The sequence below is a fragment of the Eptesicus fuscus genome, chromosome 12 (assembly GCF_027574615.1).
Source record: "Eptesicus fuscus isolate TK198812 chromosome 12, DD_ASM_mEF_20220401, whole genome shotgun sequence".
Lineage (NCBI taxonomy): Eukaryota > Metazoa > Chordata > Mammalia > Chiroptera > Vespertilionidae > Eptesicus > Eptesicus fuscus.
Window position 1 is genome coordinate 33,658,442 of NC_072484.1, and position 21,930 is coordinate 33,680,371.

Sequence of the window (21,930 nt, forward strand, 5' to 3'; positions counted from 1 at the left end):
TATATCACGGTTTTGGGCAGCTCCCGTGCCACCAAGCACCAAAAATCTGGATGTTTCTGACTCAAGGCAATGCCAGAATGTTCTCAGGCCCTCGAGGGCAGGCTCAGCTGCTTTTGGGGGTATCCTGTCCTTGCTCAGCGGAAGCATTTACCCTCTGGGTGGCTTCTTCGTAGGCGTGCCGTGGGGTTGCATCACTGGCTCCTCAGCGAGCCCTGCTTACGCTAGCATATGTGTCTGCATCCCAGCTGGTCCCTGCCTTGCATTTCAGAAGCCGAGTCTCTTGGTGACGCACTTATGCCCACCCAGCGACACCTCGACCCCACCTACAGGCTCCAGGGTCCTGACTGTGCCCTTTTGGCCACCCTCTGCAGGGCTGGAGTTCAGCCGCTAGGACCCCGTACAAACATACTAGTCGCAATATTGAAATATTTCCTTACTCGTTGGTGAAGAGCCATGGCTTCAAGTCCCAGGGGCCTAGCTCAGCCACTATGGTGCCTCCCCAGGACCCTTCCCTGTCCTCCTCAAGATCCTGAAACTTCCTACATCTTTAAACATCTCACAGTGTGGCCCAGCCACATTAACAGGGGTTAGGTCCATTGCTTGCTCAGTGCTTGGTGCATATTGTTGAATGTATTCCTCACAATTAATGTTTAATCCCAGTTTTACGGATGAGAGGTCAGAGGTACCGAGAGATCAAGTAACTTGCTCAGGGTCACACAGTCAGGAAGTGGCAGAGCCCAGATTTGAAGGCAGCCCACACAAGGAGGAAGGGCACGCCAGGCGAAGAGAACTAAACGCATTAGTGTGAGATGGTGGGAAGTGCAGGCTGTGTTCATGGACCAGTGGGTCTGGAGCTAGAGGAGAAGCAAGGGGAGGAAAGCGTGAGAGATAGTTCTAGAAGAGGCAGAGCTGGGAGACGCTGAGCAATGGGTCCCTGGTGAGGACATGGAGGTGGCATGGGGCTTCCCAGCTCTGTGTCCATAGGTCCTGGCCCGGAGGATGCTGTTGTTCTGGGGGTCACTGCTATGCTGGGGGCTGCTTCCCCAAGCCCAAGGGGAGGCCCAGCACCGGCTCTTTCTACGGATCAGCAAGAACCAGATAGAAACAGGTAAAATGTAAGGGGTGGGCCGAGGGAGGCAGGCCCGCAGGGAAGGAGAAGGGTGAGAGATGGCACCACCTCCCTATTCAAGGCTTCTCTTCTGGCCTCCCCCTCACCAGCAGCAGAATTTGCCTTCCTTCACTGAGAGCTGACCCTATCCTTCCCCTGCTCTAGCACTGCTGTGGCTCCCCAGTACCCTTAGGAGACCCTCCAAGCTCCTCACACTGGCATTCAAGGCCCTATATGTATGTCCACCCTCTTCCACCACCACTGCCCTAACCACCCCTTAGACTCCCCAGTTTCTTCCTTTGCTAGTGCCGCTCCTTTTGCCTACTTGTGCTCTTTTCGTTCTTCCCAACATGGTGAATCCCGACTCATCCTTTAAGGCAAAGCTCTGATGGGAATCCCTCCCAATTTCCCCAAGCGGAAGGTCTCCTCCCTCTGGGCTCTCACAGCCCTTTGGTGAAGCCTTGTCTACGGCCTTATCCACGTGGATGGCACCTGCCCTATTTGTCTGTCTCTCTGCCTAACGTTTGGCCGTGAGCTCCTTGTTGTCCCCCATGCACCACAGTCTACCTCGTGGATCTGTTTCATAAACTCACCACCTCAGGGCCTTCGCACATGCTCTTTCCTCTGTCTACATTGCCCTCCCCCCAGATCTTGCAGGAGTGGATTTCTTCACCTCATTCAGGTCTCAGCTCAAATGCCTCCTCTTCCGAGAGACTCTCGGTGACCACCCTTCTTCCAGTCATGCTCCAACTCGACTGCGTTTTATGTTCTTTGTGGCACTGCTTGGCACTCTCAGAATTGCTGTGCCTGCTTCCTTGAGTGCTCAGTGTGGTCTGTCTCCCCACCAGCATGCACAGCCCATGAGGGCAGGAGCCACATGGCTCCTGATCCCGGAGCCAGGAGAGAGTAAGCACGTAAGTACTTGGTGCTAAATGGTCACCGACCCCCCCTGACCCAGAGCAGGTGCTGGTGAGCATTTGTTGAACGACTGGATGAAGGGTGAGCCCATGCCGAGGAGGGGCCTGTGTCCCGTGTCCTCAGATATTTCAGACCTGCTCTCGGAACACCACATTCTGGACCGCGTGGCCAGGATACCTGTGACGGGCGCCGCAAGGGAAGGTATCGCCATCCTGGACCACCTGCCCTTCGTAAGGAAAGGCCTCTCCAAGAAGAGCAGTGGGCTTGACCTGTCGCTGGTCGGGGACCTGCTCTCGGGGAAGAGCCTCCCACTGCTGGGGCAGCTGCTCCGGGCAGGCGGGTGAGTCAACCGGGGCTGCTCTGGCCCGTCTTCCCCCTCAGGCGCCTTGTTCTCACCAGTTAAATGTAGCCCCAGGAGGTGGTGGGAGGCCTGGGTGTCTTTGGAGGCTCTCTGCGGCCTGGGAGGCACTCCGCACGTGCATTTTTCGTGTTCTTAAACCTCCCCAGGACACTTGAAATCTCCCACAGACTAAAGCAAGGGCTAAACCAGGGATCTCTGTCTGGTACCCTCCACATTCAGTCTACCCCTGGGAATTACAATCTTGCCTAGGGTTCTTAAAAAATATCTTAACAAATGGCCAGCACTTAAACATCAAGGGGGTTTTCACCAAATTCTAGGCTGTCTGGTTGTCTTACTTTGCTAGAACTGCGGTGACAAAGGACCACAACCTGAGAGGCTTGAACAGAAATGTACGGTGTCCCAGTTCTGGAGCTACAGGTCGGAGATCAGGGTATCGGCAGGGTTGCTTCCTCCCGGGGACTGTGAGGAAGAACCTTCCCGGTGGCTCTCCCCCAGCCTCTGGGGCTGCTGGCAATCTTTGCCGTTCCTTGGCTTGCAGAAGCACCACTCTGATCTCTGCCTTCATCTTAGCATATTAGGTTTTTATTACATAGGATTACCCAATGTCTCCCAATAATATTAATTCAATAAAAAAAAAGAAGAATGAGCCTAAATCGGTTTGGCTCAGTGGATGGAGCCGTCGGTCTGTGGACTGAGGGGGTCCCAGGTTCGATTCCGGTCAGGGGCATGTACATTGGTTGCGGGCACGTCCCGGGTGGGGGGTGTGCAGGAGGCAGCTGGTCGATGTTTCTCATCGATGTTTCTGGCTCTCTGTCCCTCTTTCTCTCTTTTCCTCTCTGTAAAAAATCAATAAAATATATTTTTTTTTAAAAAGAATGATTTGGACCATGTAGGGTTTTCCTGTGGCCCTTCCAAGCTGATGCCCCTCTTTAAATATGTATGTATATTTAAAAAAGGGAAAAAACTCTGGAAGATTCTGCCTTGTAGGCAGACACACAGCCTTTGATGAGCCTGACGAGCCAGGTCTTCCTCCGGCACTGGAACTTGTTGCTGCCCATTCCAATGAGTCACCAGCTTGCATCTAATGTCCAAAAAGTACATAAACTTTGGGCTCCTCTCACCAAGGGGAGCAGAGGCTCATGTCCTCCCTCCCAGATGCTCAGCAGGGCAGATGGTTCCTGAGGGGATGGCGGTGGGTACACCAGCCATCTTGCTTTTCCAGACTCTCACCTGCCCACTTCTCTTCTGCAGAATGCTTACACTGAATTCAGACAGGTGAAATGTGTATAGACAGCTCCTCCACTGTATTCTCCCCTTTTGTAGAAGGTGAGGCCCTGAGGTCTGGAGAAAAAAAGGGACCTGTCCAGGTCTTCAAGGCTTGGAGGCTGGAACTGGAGCCCAGTGTTCTGCAGCTGAGCTGGGGGTCAGGGAGGGGTTGTCCCAAAGCTGCCCCTCCCTTCCTGGGGTCCACTCCTATTCTAGACATTACACACACACTCCACAGAAGCCTTACCAGGCTATGCCACCTCCATACCTCTCACAGGTTGGTCATAGAAGATGCCAAAGGACCTGAGGTCACCCTGCAAGTCCTGAGCGACAGCCTGCTGCAGGTCACATTGCGATGCAAACTGTACCTCTCGCTCCAGAGGTGAGTGCCCTGGGCGCTTCCTCCCACCTTCCTCAGCAAGCAGCAGGCAGCCGTGCACTGCAGGCAAAAGCTTGCTGCCTGTGTCACCATAAGCATCGTAAGAATCTTTTCCGCTTGAGCATGTTTCAAAGCCACTTTTACTGATGGGGAAACTGAGGCACTGAGTGGGAGAGGGACATGCCCCAGATAACACAGTGAATCAGCCGCAGAAGCTGAGATAAAACCCTCTGACGTCCATGTCACCCCATCTGCGTAAAAGGCTGATGCATTAACAGGATGGTCTGAGGAGGATCTAATTCAAGGTCACCTTGGAGTTCAGCACACCTAGACTCCAATCCCACTTACCATCTAGGTGACTTGAGCAAGGGCATCCGTTCCCTGGGCCTTAGTTTCCTCACCTATAAAATGGAGATGATCAAGTCCCCTGCTGTACTTGCCTATTGAGAAAGTACACTGCCTATCTGCGTTCAGATTGCTCGCTAAACCATGGAGGAAGATGCTGACCTGGGGTTATAAAAACAACAGCCAACAGAGGAAGTGCTGTGGCGGTATTTGCACAGGAAACAGGAATATTTTTTAATATACTTTTATTGATTTCAGAGAGGAAGGAAAAAGAAGAGAGATAAAAACATCAATGATCAGAGAGAATCATTGATCACTGCCTCCTGCACGCCCTGCCCCCTCCTACTGGGGATCAAGCCCGCAACCCAGGCATGTGCCCTAATCAGGAATCGAACCTTGACCTCCTGGTTCATAGGTCGATGCTCAACCACTGAGCCATGCTGGCCTGACAAGGAATATTCTTCAATGCCCTTTAGAAATATGTTTTTTTGTAAAATATGGCTTTCTTGGTCTAACTTCCCTTTTTGATAGAGGAGCACAAAGAAATATTTCTTTGATAGAGGTATGAGCATAGAGAAATATCTCTCTGCTATACAATAAATATATCATCACCCTTGTAATGATGTGCAATAAAAATACAACTTGACCCTTGACCTGGTGGAACTGTAGCAAACTGGAGAGCATATAGCCCATCTCAAGGTCACCCTCAGCGCCCCCAAGAGATTGCCACCCAGGGAGGACTCTGGCTTGGTATTGTCTGATCTTCCAGGTTTTCCAAAGTGTGAACTCCATATTCTTTTTTTTCCCCATCACCATTTATCCCTCATTCCCTCTTCTACCTCCACCCCCTCAGCAATCACCATATAGTTGTACATGTCCAGGAGTTCTCTCTTTTTTTTCTTCCTTTTTACTCAATCACTCCACCCTCCCCCGCACCAACACCCGAGCTGTCTGCCTGCTTTCTATGAGTCTGTCTCTATTTTGCTTGGTAGTTCAGTTTGTTCATTAAGTTCCGCATATGTGAATTTCATATTCTTTTATTATATATATATTATTTATATATATATATATAGAGATATATTATTGATTTCAGAGAGGGAGAGGGAGAGAGAGATAAAAACATCTATGAAGAGAATCATTGTTTGGCTGCTTCCTGCATGATCAGGGATCAAGCCTGCCTCCCAGGCAAATATGCCCTGACCTGGATTTTAACCGTGACCTCCTGGTTCATAGGTCCACACTCAACCACTGAGCCACTGTGGCCGGGATTGAATTCCATATTCTTAATCAACTCTCCTGGTGTTTCATTTGAGCCCTCCAGGCCATTGCAGGCCACTAGCCTGTGACTTCTGGTCTCAACCTTGGGCTGTGGCTTGAAGCCTGTCTAGACACACTGCCCCTACAGGATTCTGCGGCTCAAAGTCATCAAGAACATCCGCATTGGGGTACGGCTGGAACAGACAGGGAACAAGACCCAAGTGGCCTTTGAGGAGTGCCATACCCCACCAGGATACCTGAGCATCACGGTTCTGGAGCAGTGAGTACCTGCCCACTCCTGCACCTCCACTGGGTAGAAGTACATGCCAGGCCTTCGTGCACTGCTCATGCAGCTCAGTCCCTCACTGAGACTCAGGACTGAGGCGGCCTGTCCCAGCATAGTTGTCTAGAGTGACCAAGGACATCAGGGTCAGGATCATCGCCAAGGCCACAGGCCACACCACCCATTAGTATCTCCAGCCTCAACATTGAATGTCATGGCTAAGAGTGTACATCAAATCTTGGCTCGGCTGCTTTCTAACACTGGGGCCCTTAGCCAAGCTATCTGACTTCTAGGAGCCTCCGTTTCCTCACCAGTAAAATAGGATTTCTCACAGAACCCAGCCAGCACGGGTGGTTGTGGGGAACAGATGAGTTAACCCAGGGACCCACTTAGCATTAAACCTACCACATAAGGTGGCCACTATCTATGATTCTCAAATTACCCGGCACAAAAGCCATTTCCTTCATGAAACCCGCCGTGACTTCCACTGCCAATTGTGATCTCTCCCTCTTTGAAAGTCACAGAAACATTTATCAGAGAGAGAAATAAGGAGACAGAGGCAGGGAGGAAGAATCAGGAAGAAATAAAGAGGAGCAGGAGAAAGTGAGGGAGGTAGAATGCAAGAAGGCAGGAAGGATGAAAAAGCAGAAAAGGAAAGGGAGGAGAGAGGAGGGAGACATCAGGCTAGAAAGGAAGTAGCCACTCTGAATTTCCACATTGCACAGGCCCATGGGGACCTCCTTTAGCCCTGCCCTGGACTCCCCGTTCTGGCCTCAGTCTCCCATTCCATGGTGTCTCAGACCTCATCTGCTCTCCCTGCCCCTAGGATGAGCCCCCTCCTGGTGAATGAAGCTCTGGGGATGGTGACAAGTGTCCTGGACCAGGCATTGCCCTTTCTCCTGCAGAAGATAGTGAGTTGCTCATCCCCCCAGCACCACCACCCCCTGGAAAAGGAGCACAACCCCAAAGGAGAGCCCTTCAACCTCACCCAACCTCAACGAAGACCCCCTCATGCCTTCCCTCCAGGTGTGCCCCGTGGCCACGACCCTGCTCAACTCGCTGCTAGAAGACCTGTTGCACATCAACCTGTGTATGTTGGTCCAGGCTTATCTGCTGTCCCTGTACTGTGTGCCAGGAACTGTCCTAGGCTCTGCTATGATGGGAAACAAAACACACAAACCCTGCCCACGGCGTGCCTGCTTTCTAGTGGGGGAGAAAAAGGGCAATGTGCCTATGACCCTGTAAAGTGGGATTATCAGAGGCCCACAGAGTAGACTGTTGTGATAATGCATATAACCTGGCACAAAGGTATTGCTCAATAAATGGCCATTATTATAAGAAGCACAGCCCAGCCCATAAAGAACTTAAAGCTGAGCAGAGAGGGAGAACAAATTCTCCGTTTTGCTGCCTCCCTGTGCCCCAGGGGAGGCTGAGTGCCAGATTCCTTTCCTTGTTGTAGCCCCGGCCATGTCAGGCCCAGAAGACTTCCAGTACTATGTCACCACCACGGAGTTCACGGAGGAGGCCATCCTGATGAAAGTCCTGGTGAGCCAGCCCCCTGGCCAGGGCAGATCTCCAGGGGCATTCCCCGGTCTGGGGGAGGATGGACAAAGAGGAGAATGTGATGGGGCTTCCCTGGCCAGAGGCACAAACGGAGGAGGGAGAGAAGGAGGAGGAAGAAGCAAAGGAAGACCCAGGTCCCTGCCCTCGGAGCTTGTGCTGAGTCCAGGGAGTCCTGCAGGAAAGCAGGAGAGACCACAAGGCTGCGTGTCCCATGAGCAAGGATCAAGCCCCAACTAAAGGCAGGGGCTGCAGGGCCATGTGTAATGCCCCGTTGGAAGGGACCCCTCAAATGCGGAAACGAAGGCCCAGAGAAAGGACGAGGCTGGCTGCCCGTCTCCAGTCTCCATAGAACGAGAGGAGAACAGGAAGGACTTGAGTAGACAGGAAGGAGTGCTGTTAACAGGGTGCAGAGAAGGGAGTAGCGTCAAATGAGGGGGAAGCAAAGAAACAGGTCATGGGTTCAAAACCCAGCTCCACCCCCTACCATGTGTAGGATCTTAAGTAGTCACCTCCCCTCTCTGGGCTTCAGTTTCCTCGCCTGTGAAATGGTACCAATAATAGTCCCTATTTCATGGCGCTGTTGTGAGGCTCAAATGAGATTGTGCATGGAAACATTCAGCACTATGCCTGACACACAGTGAGCTGTGTATGAGCTGTAGCCAGTTGTTGGCCAAGGAGGCCGTTCCCATGGAATTTCTTCTTCCCCCTTCATTTCTCTAAAGCTCGTGACCCCCTGTGGCCCAGGCCAGAGAGCCCCAAGGTCTGACCACCTGGCCCCCCAGCCCCTCCCAAAATTAGCCCAGGGCAGCATGGCAGACCTGGCCTTTTGGGTGGAAGCCTACAATGACATCCTGTCCTGCCTCTACACCAGCAAGGAAGTCCGTGTGGACCCCCAGGACTCCACGGTGAGTGCTGAGGAAGGGGAAGGAGGGTGGGACATAACCAATATTACTGCTCTGTTTTCGCATGAGAAACCAAGGGTTAGCTGGCAGAAATCTCTTTCTGGGTGGCCTAGGTAAGCCACTTCTCCTCTCTGGCCCTCACCTGGATAACTCCTCCAGCATAGAAGTCCCTTCTTCTCGGAAGACGTCCTTAAACTCCCAGGCCCCTTATGGCTCGCTTCACAAAACTCATCCATTCATTTATGCCGCCAATATTTATTCACGGCCTTCTGTGTGCCGGGGCCTGTGCACACCGGTCCCTGCCCTTGCAGAACTCAGTCAGATTGGGGAGTAGAAACCGAACAAGAAAACAGTCAGATACATGAAATAATATCGAGCAGTGGATCAGTAAGTGACTGATGGCGAGATGAGAGGGCTCCCCTACCCTGGACAGGGAAGTCGGTGAAGAAATCTCTAAGGCGGTGTCCTGAATGGTGACGAGGCACACACATAGAGGTCTGCAAGAAGAACAAGCTCCCTGGGTCAGTGAGGGAATCGATGAGGGAGAAAAACAGAAACATCGCTGCCAAAAGCCTCCAGCAGCTCCTTATCACATTCTAAATAAAAGTCAGTCTCCTCCGTGCAGCCCCTGGGGCCCTGCATGATCTGACCCCAGCCCACCTCTCCAGCCGTATCTCCTCACTCCAGACACACAGGCTGGGCTTGGATCCCACCTCCGGGCCTTGGCACACGTTGGTCTCTCTGCCCAGAACTCTCTTCCCTCCACTGTTGGTCTCCGTGCAAATGTCATCTCCTCAGAAAGCCCCTCCTTGATCACTTCATCTAAAGGAAGCTTTCTCTCCCCACCTCTTTCTTTCTCTCTCTCATTCTGTTCTTTTCCCCCTCAAAACACTAATTACTGTGTGTGTGTGAATAAAGTTTTACATATATATATATATATATATATATATATATATATATACACACACACATATGTATATTTGTATGTTTATTTATTTAACTTTGTATGTTTACTGTCTTCCCCATTTTAAGGGCAGGGACTGAGAACAGGATACTATGTGACGGGCACACAGTGGGTACTCAGTAAACTGAAATATAAAATCCTAAGATTCATATCTGGAAGAGTTCTGATGTTATCGCTCCATTTTTGCCTGAGGAAACCAAGGTCCAGCTAGGAAAAGTGACTTGCCCCAGGTCATCCAGCAGGTGGAATTCGGACTGGAGCCCCGTCTCCTGCCTCCTCATGCTCTTCCCTCCATCCCACACAGGTGTGGCAGCTCAGAAACAGTTAGAAGTGAACACTGTAATTCCATGTCCAGAGAAATTCTTACACCAGAGGGCAAGAATGTATGTGCAAGGGGGTTCTTTGTAGCTTCACTTGTTATAGGGAGAAAAACAAAGTTAACCTAGGTGTCCACCAATAAGGAATTTAAAAAATAAGTCAGGTTATGTTCATAAAAAGCAGAATACTCTGCGACTGTTAAAAAGAATGGAGTTGTTTTATATGTACTGATGGTGAGAGGAATAAACAAGGTGTAGGGCCACATGGTTAAAATTTTCCCATTTATTCATGCTTATATGTGTAGAGAAAATGTCTGTCAGGATACACTCCAAAACATCAACAGTGGGTACCCCTGAGAATAGTATTTAGGGAGAAGGGGGAAGAGCTGTTAGAGTAGTCTTTTACTTTTTACTTTATACAATTTGTTGTGTTTTTTTTTTATAATGATTTATGATCTTCAAAAATCAATGCAGCCTAGGTAAATTGATAAAAATGTGATATACTTGCTTTAAATATAGGAAAATATTCACAGAAGAATCTCTAGGTGATAAGTACACAAATATTTTCTATAAAGTTCTCTCACCTTTGATGCATGTGTGAAAATTTTCACAATAAAATGTTGGGGGAGAGAGAGAGATCATTGAAACAATAAAAGGCTACTCTTTCCAGGTAAATCCTAATGAGAATCCAAGTGAATGACTCCTCCCGTGCAGACTGACTGGTGTGCAGGTGGTGCATTCTGTTGGGGACAATTACATCTCACTGAACCCCAATTGGCATCCCCCAAACCTGCTCAGAACAGATCTAAGGATTCTAACGGCCAACACACATTTTGCCCTTTTTCCAGGCTGCCGACCTCATTCAGCTGTTGTCACTGAGAGAATTGGAGCCCAGGCCCGAGGTGAGTGTGTTGCCAGCTCCCCCAACCCCCGCCTCCCCCAGCTCCCTGGCAAGGATCCCAGAAAAGATTCGGGGCTGGGAGAGCAGGATCTGGACCCCTGGGCATGACCCATTTGGCCAGAGTTTCCTCCTGCAGATTCTCAAAATCATTGCACTTGCTTCATGGGTGCTGTGAGAATTAAAGGAGATGATGCAAGTAAGGCCCTCAGCTCAGCGCCCCACCCAGTGACCATGGCACGTGGCTGTCATTATCCACTGCCGAACAAGACACAGCCTACTGAGGCACAGTGAGTGGTGGCTGTGTGCCAGGCCCCTCCACCTACGTGGACATAATTCTCAGCAAACCTGCACTCTCACACATTTTCATACATCAGCAAACAGGTTCGGCATGCTGAATTCACTTGCCTAAGCTCACATTGCTCAGTAAGTGGCAGAATCAGAATTTGAACCCAGTCTCAGACTCCAAAATTCACGCTCAATGTCCTCTCTCCAAAGGCTCCTAGAATATGGCACCTGATGGACCAGCAACCACAACAACCACAATCGATAACAATAGCATTACTGGGTGCCGGTTTCTGTTCTGAGCACTTGACATCAATTAATTCATTTTATCCCCACAATGACCTTATAGGATAGACATGATTATTATCCTCATTTTACAAGTATGAAAACTGAGGCACAGAGAGATTAGGAAACTTGTCTCAGGTCACACAGTTTGCAAGTGGTGGAGCTAGGACTCGAACTCCAAAATCGATGTTCTTACCTGCTATGCATGCCCGGGAGAAGGAGGATGTAATCTTACCTCCAAGGAGTTCCGGTTATTATGAGATAGTAACCTTCTCAAGGTCACACCGCACATTGCTGCAGAGCTAGAACAAAACCTCAAGACACCCTGACTCCTCGGTGGTCTTTCCCCGTTCCTCCAAACCGGGGGCTGAGAAAAGCCATCGTCTAGGCCAGCCCACCCCTTTTATGCTTCGACTTCATTCTGGCTTTTAAACAGTCCCCAGGAAGGATGGGACTGACCATCAGCACCCCTGACCCTCCCACGGTCCGCCTTGACGGTCACAGGGCCACAGTCATCCAGCAGGGCTCCCTCGTGCTGCTGAGGCCCAGTAACACCTCCTCTGTCTCCGTTTCCTGGGTGAGTTAAGCCTTGAACGTCTTTGTTCCCCAGGGGCCCTGGGTCCACTTGAGGGCCCCAACCAGGCCCTGCCTGAAGCGGTGTGACAGAAAAACAGCGGCAAACCTCACTGCTGCATCATCTACTAATTGTCAACCAGTCCACCCCCAAATAGCCTGCTGTTAAAACATGAAAATACTTTAACACCTCCTGCCTCAAGGTCAGGCCCCAGTGCTCCCCGAGAACCCCCTCAGCAACTAAAGGGTTTTGCCTCCGAGATCCTCTGCTCAGTACCCTTGCGTGGTAACATTTTAACTGTCTGCCCTGGACATGGCTGCATCGAAAACCCTTGTCCACAAAACCAGGAGAAAGATCAGGGAAATGCAGTTGATGGAGGGGCTCAATGTGTCTGCATTCTCTCCTCCCCGAGAGAGAGAGAGGTGACCCAAGCTAGAGAGGGCCAGGCCCTGGGGAAATACAGCTCCCCCAAGTTGCAACTTCTCTATCCTGAGCCCCCCGGGATTCCTATTTGCCATTCCACAGACCCTGACATTGGGAAAGTGCCTCATATAAGGGGCGGGAGAGTTGCCCCACCTAGCCGAGCCCAGTGGCATCAGTGTGTACAACACGATCTTGGGATCCTAGTTGGCATGGTTCTGGGGCAAAGAAACCAGTCATCTCTGGCTGGTGGTGAAAGCCCTACTTCTCGTGTATACGGTGGCCATGCGAATATGGTCGTCCATAGACAACCTCCTGAAAACCAAAGGGTCCTCTGGCTTCCAGCAACCTCAACCCTCAGCCAGCTGGCACGCTGCAAAGGGTTCCCACCCAGTGGGCTGAGTCCCTTCCCTTGTATTCCCACCACCACCGCCCTCTCCCCCCGCCTTCTGCCCTCCAGGAGCACCCAGCACCCACCTATGCCCTCTCCTGGGCAACACCAACCCAGTCATAATCTGAACACATGCAAACCAGCAGCTGGGGTGAGGGTAGGACTGGGTGAGAGGGGGCTAGCCCGGGACAAGTACTCATGGGAGGTGGACGCGAAGGGAATAACCTCTCACCAGAATGTAAATTCTTCTCCTGTTCTGACTTAATTTCACTTTGCCATAGAAACTCCTTTCAAAGGCTATGTTTTCCTCAAGAAATCAGGAATTAAAACTCCAGTTCACTCCAAACAGGTAAATTATTTTGGCTTTGGATCTTGAACAAATAAGATGACTCACACAGAGAGAGATGGAGGGAGAGTGTGGTTAGGGGTACACGTTCTCATGCCTGCTGTCAGCTGAACAGAGTGGTTTATAGGAGGAAGGGGAGAGGGAGACGGGGGAGAGGGAGGGAGAGAGGGAGGAAGGGAAGGAAGGAAGGAGGGAGGAAGTTGTGACTCGAACCTCACTGAGCACTGTACCCCCAAGCAGCTGCCCTGACCTAAAGGGGTGATCTCTTTTCTCTGGTAGCACCATGGTCACCCTGAGCACTTACCCTGCTGGCCTTGCAAAGCAGGTGAGTCTTGCCTTGGCCTCTCTACGGTCGGTCCTGAAGGCCCCACCAGCAGACCCTGAGTCATTGAAGTAGGGGATTCAAAGACTCACTCACTTTCTATCCCTCATCTCATCTTGCCCTGGAGCCCCCATGCCCACTGGGGTGGGGGGTACACCCAGGACTTAAACTGGTCCATTTCATTCTTTCGTTCACTTAACACTAGTACCTGTCACGTGCCCACCTTGTCTTAGGATACATCGGTGAGCAAAACAAAGGTCCCTGCCCTTGCAGAACTCACATTCATAATATATAATATATAAGGTAAGTTATATATTATGTAGGCAGGTAGCAGTGCTGTGGGAAAAGCAGAGGAGGGGACAGAGGTAGGTAGGGGCAATATTTAAAAGGTCAGGGAAGGCCTCATTGAGAAGGTGAATGTTTAAGCAAAGATGGGAGGAGGTAAGGGAAGGAGCAGTGGGGCTATGGGGAAAGAGGGGACCAGAGGCCCCAAGGCAGGGGTGCCTGATCGTTCTGGAAACAGCAGGTGCCAGGGTGGCTGGAGCAGAGAGGGCAAGGCTAGACCCGTCAGGACTGGCTTTTACCAAGTGACATGAAAGCCCATGGAGGAGCAGACAGAAGGGCCAGGGTGGAGGCAATGAGGCCACACACCCCCAGGCTTGCAGACTATGCAGAGGCTGCTGAGGCATGAACCACGTGGTGGCAGTGGTGGCAGGTGCAGGACGTTCTGAAAGAACTAGTAGAGCTGACGGGATTTCCTGATGGAAAGGATGGGGAAGGTGAGAGATGCATCCCAGATGGCACCAGGATTTGGAAGGATACCTCCTTCTCTACATGTTGGAAACAGCCTCTTTCAGGAGAATACTCAGTTTGTGCCTCCAGCAGGGCTGTGGGCCCCCTCTCTGGATTTCCTCACCCCTGAGCCCCGCGTCCTAAACCACAGCACCCACATGCAGCAGTGTGGGGTTTCTGCTGTCCTGTGCCTGGTCTGGCCATTCCTGTTAATGAGTCCACAGGGCGGAGCACGTGGTCTCTTCCCCCAGGGCTTGTCCCTGCTCCTGCACTGGAAGAGCTCTGCATCACCCTGCCCGTCTGAGGGAGACCCACGCCATCCCCTCCTCCCACCCTAGGGACATCCCATCACCTTCCACTTCCACAGGCCTGGGAGCCTCATGCTCTAGCCCTCCTCAGGAAAAGCTGCAAGATGGAAAAACAACAAAAGGACTGAACATGTACAGAAAGCACTTCAAAATTATCATGCCTGTTCTATCAGGTCTTGCTCCAGCCTCACTTGGGTAGACCAAGGTTGAGAGGCCCTGGTCAGGGAGTCCCTTCCCAGACAGCCTCAGAGGGCAGCCATCCAGCCCAGGGCTGCATGTATGGTGGGACATCCCTGGTGACTAGACAAGCCACCCACCCCATAGACAATACAGATATGTCCATGACGGTCTCCCAACAGATGGGGAAAGTGTGTCTTGAAGAAAGGGGGTCTTTTTTTAAATGTTTTTATTGATTTTTTTAGAGAGAGAGGCAAATGGATAGAGAGATAGAAATATCACTGAGAGAGAAACATTGATAGGCTGCCTCCTGCACATGCCCTTCTGGGGATCGAGCCTGCAGCCCGGGCATGTGCCCTAACCTGAACCGAACGGGCAACCTCTTGGTTCATGGGTTGACATTCAACCAGTGAACCATACTGTCCTGGCAAGAAAGGGAGTCTTAATGAATGTATGCAACTTAGATCCACAAGCAAGGCCTTCCAGGTGACAGGAATAGTAAGAGCAAAGCACAGAAGAAGGCATGTGCAAGGTATTCCAGTCTGGCTGCAGGGGAGCAATGGGAGATGGAAGTGGAAGGGAGGGAGGGAGGGAGGGAGGGAGGGAGGGAGGGAGAGAGAGAGAGAGAGAGAGAGAGAGAGAGAGAGAGAGAGAGGGAAAGAAGGAAGGAAGGAAGGAAGGAAGGAAGGAAGGAAGGAAGGAAGGAAGGAAGGAAGGAAGGAAGGAAGGAAGGAAGGAAAACGGGGTCTATTTCCAATTTGTCCAAATGGGTTGGGGCAGCCCTGACCAAGACCCCTGAACATCCCTGGTGACAGGAGGTTTGCTTTCTCAATGAGACAGTTCCTGCCCCATCATCAAGCAGCTGTCAGGATTGGACTCAAAGTGGGTCCCTGTGAAGCTCTGGCCCTGTGGGTTTCCTCTGGCCCAACCCGTTTCCTTCTCCCTGGGCTGCCCTGAAGCGATAAGACCGTCATTGAGACTGGCGGTGAAGGCTGCTTTTACTGGCCCCTCAACTTTCCCCAGTCCTTTCACTAATCTGTTCATCTGGCTCCCATGGCCTTAAAAAGCGGGGTCCCCAGGACTACTTCTGATCTTCTGTGGGTACCTATCCACTGGGGTCCCCCGTTCCGGAGGTCACAATCTGCTGACCCAGCTGAAGTGACCTTCCAGTCCTCTTTCACCTGTTGCAGAAAGAACGTCTGAAGGCCTTTGTCTCAGAGCTTCTGAGGAGGATGTTTTTGCCCCATCACAACGGTAAGCCCCACTGGGTTTCCCCTCATGCCCACATACCATCGAGCTTGGAGAAGCACCAACAGTGTCCAAAGCCCTGCACGTACAGCTGACTTCTGTCTTGTTCCCTGGGGTTGGTTAAGAATCACCCACACACAAGGCAAAAGGAGGCAGCACAGAAACCCTGAACACTGGGATGTGGTGGATGAGGAGGGTGGGGAAGGGGCCACGTGTGCACTCCTGTTCTTCGCCCAGGCAGTACAGTGATAGGAACTCAGACATGGGGCGAGGAGCCAGGAAGGGCTTCCTGGGGGAGGTAGAGGTTAGCATGGAAAGTGAAAACAGGAAGGCCTATCAGAGGTGGTGGAGCCCACAGCTCACAACGCCAACGCCTACAGGACCCAGGTAGTTACATACCCAAAGGAAGCAGCCCAGGTGAGGCCCAGGCAAACATGCCCCCCTTAAGTGGGAAGCTAACTTAAGAGCCTAGTCAGGTGCCTCTTCCTCATAGAACTCATGGGTTTTCTCGCCTCCCCTGATGCAGTCTGTGTAACCATTGTCCACCCACCCACATGATTATTTGGTCAGCGCATGTGTCCACAAACACACAGGTGATTACTCACCTCTGAGAAATTACCTGGCTCAGCCTCCTTGTCTTTCAGATAGGCCAGAGAAATTTAGTGCTTAACCAAGGTCACACAGCAAGTCTCTGGCAGAGCTGAACCCAGAACCGTGGCTTCTTGCTTCCCTAACAGGGGCTTTTCTCTGTGTTCCAACTCAAGGACTCATGTTGGGACTGCAGAGTGAGGCCAGAGGAGCAGGCAGAGGCTCAAATGCTAGCCAGGCTGAAGAATTTGGCATCTATTCTAAGGCCCGTGGTAGCCAGGGAAGGTTCTGGGCATGAAGTGAGCAATTTTGTGTTCAAGAAGGAGGTGGGGAAGGATGGTGACAAGGCAGTCAGAGAGAGTGCAGGTAGGCAAGGATGCAACCTGACATGGGATGAGGCAAAAGATGAAGGAGAAAGCCCCACCCCCATCCCCGTTTTGCTAGTACCTATCCCGGGAGCTCATTCAACAAGTGTATCTTAGATCCTGGCCAACAGGAAGGGTGGTGTCCCTCAACAGATAAATGGATAACGAAGATGCAATACACACACACACACACACATACACACACACACACACACACACACACACACACACACACACACACATTATTCAGCCATAAAAAAAAAAAAAGAATGAAATCTTGCCATCTGAGACAACATGAATGGGGTTACAGGGTATTATGCTAAGTGAAATAAGTCAGACAGAGAAAGACAAATACTGTATGTTTTCACTTACATGTGGAATATTACAAAAAGCAAATAAACAATACAGAGACAGACTCATAGATACAGAGAACAAACTGATGGATGCCAGGTAAGGGGGCAGACTGTAATGGGAGAAGATGGTGAAGGGGATTAAGAGATGCAAACTTCCAGTTATAAAATAAATAATTCATGGGAGTGTAAAGCACAGCATAGGGAATATGGTCAATAATACTGTAATAACTTTGTATAGTAACGGATGGGTACTAGACTTACCACGGTGATCACTTCTTAATGTCAAATCATTATGTATACACCTGGAACTAATATAATATTATGTGGCAACTATATTTTAGTTTTTTAAAAAGATCAGAGGATAGATGGAAGACCAGAGGTACTATCCCTCTTCCTCTATCCCAACCCCCACCTAACTGGACCAAATACCACATTAGGCCAGCAAGAGGTATTAGACCCTCCCCTGAGCCTATAGTGTTGATGAGTGAATGAGGTGGGGTGAGGGCTGGTCAGTGCAGAGGACAGGGAAAAAGGGGCCCAGGTCAGGTTTGCCAAAACTCAGTGTGTCAAAAATCAACCAGCCAAATGATGAATTCATTGAAATTCAATCTGAAAACTGACCATATTCAAGTTCACCACATTTACCAATTCACCAAAAACTTGCTTGAAAAACTCTTTTTTATATATTTAATAATTCAGTATATTCATGAATATTTTCCCTTCTTTGATATATTCAATGGATATTTTCTTTTTCATTTATTGTGTGTGTGTTAATCCTCACCTGAGGTTATTCTTTCCATTGATTTTTAAAGAGAGAGTGGAAAGGAGGGAGGGAAAGTGAGAGAGGGAGAGAGACGGCGGGGGGTGGGGGGGTGGGGAGAGAAACATCAATGTGAGAGAGATACATCAATTGTTGCCTTCCACACATGCCCTGATTGGGTCCAAGGTGTAACCACTTAACAACACCAGCCAGGGCTTCAATGGATATTTTCTTATTAATATAATCAAATTTCTAGTGTTTTAAAGTTAATTTTTCAATTTATACTGACTTTTTTCTAATCCTTTTCTGAGACATTTCCTGTTTCTGCCAAGATTTTAGCATTTTTCAGGCATGTATAGCATTTTCAACCATTTCTCACAATTAAAGGAGAATAATAAAATTCATTGATACAATCATAAGAAGACTCCAACATATTGAACATTCCTTAAAATTTTGCTAAGAAGAATGACTTTGTAAGAAGGCATTCATAGTTACTGAATATGTTTGAGAGAAGTCCCTGTAAAATAGGATTTTAATAAATGGGCAGGCATCAGAGAGGCCTGGCTTTCTGGAGGGGCTGCCTGAAGGGGGATGGAGATGATGCTCCCTGAGGAAGGGAAGGGGGCACATCCAGTCCCTTCCCTGTTCTGGGCATTGGAGCAGCCAGGGGTCAGCTGGCCTGGCCCACACTGCCCCAGCCTACACACAGGACACTGAGCTCCTTGTCCATCCCATTCACAGAGCTGCTCAGTGAACAACACCTCCCGCTGCCCAGCATCAAAGGCATCTCCTTCAACAAGGCCCGAGTGGAGTTCTCTGAGGTAAATGCTGGGTAAAGAAGCTTCTGGAGACACAAGTGGGAGGTCAGAGCTACAAGGGCCTTAGAGTCGCCCTGGTCCCTGTCCTGCTGAGGCAGAAGCTGAGGCCTGGGCATAGGAGTCACTACATGTGGCAAGCCCTTCACCTTCCTTAACTCACCATCTCCTCCCTTAACTCACCGTCTCCTCACAGCCAGCCTGGGGGTGATGCCCCCTTTACAGATGAGAAGACTGAGGCTCCGAGGAGCTGCATGCATCCCTCAGGGAGCCAGACCTTAGGCTCACTGAGAGGTTCAATGCCTTACACAGATGGTCGTCACAATTAGTTGCATGAAGTTGATGCTGTGACTTGTCCCATTTTACAAACAAGCGAATTAGGGCTCGGAGAGGCAAAGTCATGGCACGGCCACAGCGGCTGTCTCACATCAGAGCCAGACCTGTAGAGGCAAAGGAATGACAGTGGGTGGGCTCATTGGCTCACACATTGATTCACTTCTAAGCCGCCTCGCACGTTGTGCCAGGTGCACAACTGCAGGGTGTATCACCACTCATCCTGTCGTTTCCATGAGTGGCACCACCTAGAAGTGGGTGGTGCACAATCTGTGCCTCCTTCCCTGGCTTCCCTGATCACTCATTCACTCACTACCACTCATGCAGCCAGGCAACATATGGCACTAGCTGCTCGTGCCTGGCCCTGTGCTGAGTGATGCTGGGACAAAGAGGTGAGTTAGACCCGGTCCCTGAGGCCCCCGAAAGCTCCCATTCTGGTGGGGAAGAAGGTACAGGCAGGAGCACTTGGATTCCAGCAGCATGGGCGGGCCCAGCAGAGGTTTGGGCACTGTGGGTGGGAGCAAGTGGAAGGCTCTAGCCCGGTGACAGGTCCACCTCAGGGTGACCCGGCAGGATGAACCCCAATGCATCAGAGACATTAGAAGCCCTTGACACTTAGGCTTTCAGGAAGAGCCCCAAAGACCAGCCTGTTCCTTCCCTCACTGACATTTCCAAGACCCTCCTTGCCCTCCACTAATCCCCTTATCCAGTCGGTCCCGGACTCTGTCTTCTTGCCACGGGGGAATGGTGTGCTCATAGGACTCACACAACCCCTCTCAGGAGAGGCAGGCACAGCCTCGGGGAGAGCTGGTTTGGTAGGATGGATGTCCACACCGCTCTGCTTCTATCCACAGGGTTACATGCTGCTGACCATTCCAGAGGAATAGGTTCTTGCCGAGGATCCCTCCATTCAGCCACAAGTGCTCCAGACCCTTGAGACTCCATGAATGGCTACAGTCACAGTGGAAAATCTCGGTTGCAATAAAGATGACTTGCTTGAGAAAGAGTCTGGTTCTGAGTTTGCCAAGAGGTTCTGGAAGGTGGCAAGGCCACCTTGAAATGCTCAAAGAAAGGCTTTTCTCCCTGATACTTCCTGCTTCCCCTGGCCCCTCAGGGAATATTATGAATTCAGTGCTCGGTTTCTCAGAAAATGGACTAAGAGCCTGAGTTTCCCAAGTCCAGGCCCTGAGAGGATGAGGTATAGAAAGACACACAGAAAATCTCCACACGCAGGAAAGGTTCCCTAGTCAAGATAAAGGAAGGAAGCAGGGAAGAGAAGTTTTGGGGTCCCTAAGAAAATAAGGACTGTGAAGCCCAAAGATATTTGGGAGGCCTTAGGGATGGAGGAAAGGGGCTAAGGAAAGCAGCCAGACCACCCAAGAGGGAAGCTGGGTGAGTGTGAGACAGTCACCTCACAGCTTCCCTGGCCCTGCAAAGTGAGGCAGGCAGCAGTGGAGTTCTCATGTGCCCAACAGCAGTGCCTGAGCCGTCCCTCCTCACCAACGTCCCAATCCCACGTGGCCCCGGCAGGGCAGGGCTGTGAGCAGAGAAGGGCAGGGAACCAGAGGGCTTTGCAGTCAGATAAAAACAGCCCCATGGTTGCCAAGTGTGGGGAGATGACAAAGCTTGAGAGATAGGCACCAGCCAAAGCCGATAATAAGTTAGGCCTGCCTCCAGAAAAAGGCAGGTGAGGAGAAACTTAGGATTGTCATAAAATCCCCACTACAGAAAGAATGGGGCCTTATGATGGACTCTGCCTTGGGAATGAACTACCTAGTGTCTGGCTCCCTCGGTAACCCCAGCTGGCCTTGGGAAAATGGAGGAGTTATAGGCGAAGCCCTCCTAAGCGCCAGTTTTCCACCATAGAGCCCAGACCATGGAGGGACACCCAAGGATTGCTGCAGCGTCCCTGTCCTGTAGTAGGAGGTTGGCGTCCAGAGTAAACGATGATATAGGTTCATTACTTGACTCAGGACCTGTTTTTAAATATGAACCACAAGCCCAGCATTAAAAAATATCCCCCACCAGCAGCCCCCAAGGGGTCTCTGAGCTAGAGGGTAGGACAGCCCTGCACGTTGGCCTTGCAAAGTCTCCCAGCCCTTGGTGTGTATATGAGACACACCTAAGATAAACTAAGGCTGGGAGACACTTTCCCAGGGGAGAGCTGAATGCCACCCCAAGCCCAGAATTTTCCCACCTGCGTGTGAGCACCGTGCCTGGCCCATGGTAGACACTGAGTACGAAATGGTTGAATGTCGTTTCCAGGACCGTGAGGAAAGCTGGGCAGGCCCTGGCTCACTCCTCACACCTGTCCAGGCAGGAGAGAGCCATGGGGGCCCTCACTCCCTGCATGCAGTCTGACTTTGAGTCTCCGGGTAGCATTGGATGGTGCCTGACAGGGAGTGCAGTGACCCCATTGCCAGGCCGGGTAGCCAACTAGCAGCAATGTGTAGCCAGTGAATGGCAAACCAGCGAGAGGTGCTCAGAGAGAAAGCAGCAAAAAGAAAGTGCCCATCGGCCACTTCCACCTCTGGGAATGAATGAAAAGCGCCTCTTGGCCAACACATACTCCACTGTGACTTCCAAAGCAAAATCCACAGACCTAACACTGAATGTGGACATCAGTGGAGCAACTGGGTAAAAAAAGGAACAAAGCCTAAACACAGACATCTGCAAACATGTCTTAAAGTAAATTCTTGGCCTTTACAAACCTCTTAAACATTTATAACAAGGTAGATACACATACATAGGTGTAGTAGAATGTATCAAACTCTATCCCCTACTGAAAATATAAACTTCAGAGTGAGGTCAAAATGTCTCTCTATCTGCCTTCATTCTGGTAAAAGCATTGGAAAGGATATGTTTTGAGGGTAAAGAAGCATAAACAAAACATTATATTTTTTTGTTGTAAACAAGGTGTAATAGTTGGCAAAATCTGGATACACCATATTGATAGGGAAATGGTATAAAATCTTAGAGAAAGGTGCAAAACAATTGAAAATACCTG

The 21,930-nt window shown here is 50.5% G+C and overlaps 1 protein-coding gene across 1 annotated transcript; it reads left to right on the top strand.

Annotated features, from left to right (window-relative positions):
- Positions 1 to 999: 999 nt before the first annotated feature.
- LOC103293424 (uncharacterized) lies at positions 1,000 to 19,904 on the top strand. The gene is made up of 15 exons (XM_028157940.2): positions 1,000 to 1,108; positions 2,150 to 2,366; positions 3,931 to 4,035; positions 5,783 to 5,914; positions 6,744 to 6,828; positions 6,944 to 7,007; positions 7,377 to 7,462; positions 8,203 to 8,385; positions 10,512 to 10,572; positions 11,563 to 11,708; positions 12,798 to 12,865; positions 13,142 to 13,187; positions 15,652 to 15,715; positions 18,517 to 18,596; positions 19,778 to 19,904. Exons 1-15 carry the CDS (start codon positions 1,000 to 1,002, stop codon positions 19,808 to 19,810), a joined length of 1,479 nt encoding a protein of 492 aa, XP_028013741.2. The 3' UTR covers positions 19,811 to 19,904.
- The last annotated feature ends 2,026 nt before the right edge of the window (positions 19,905 to 21,930 follow it).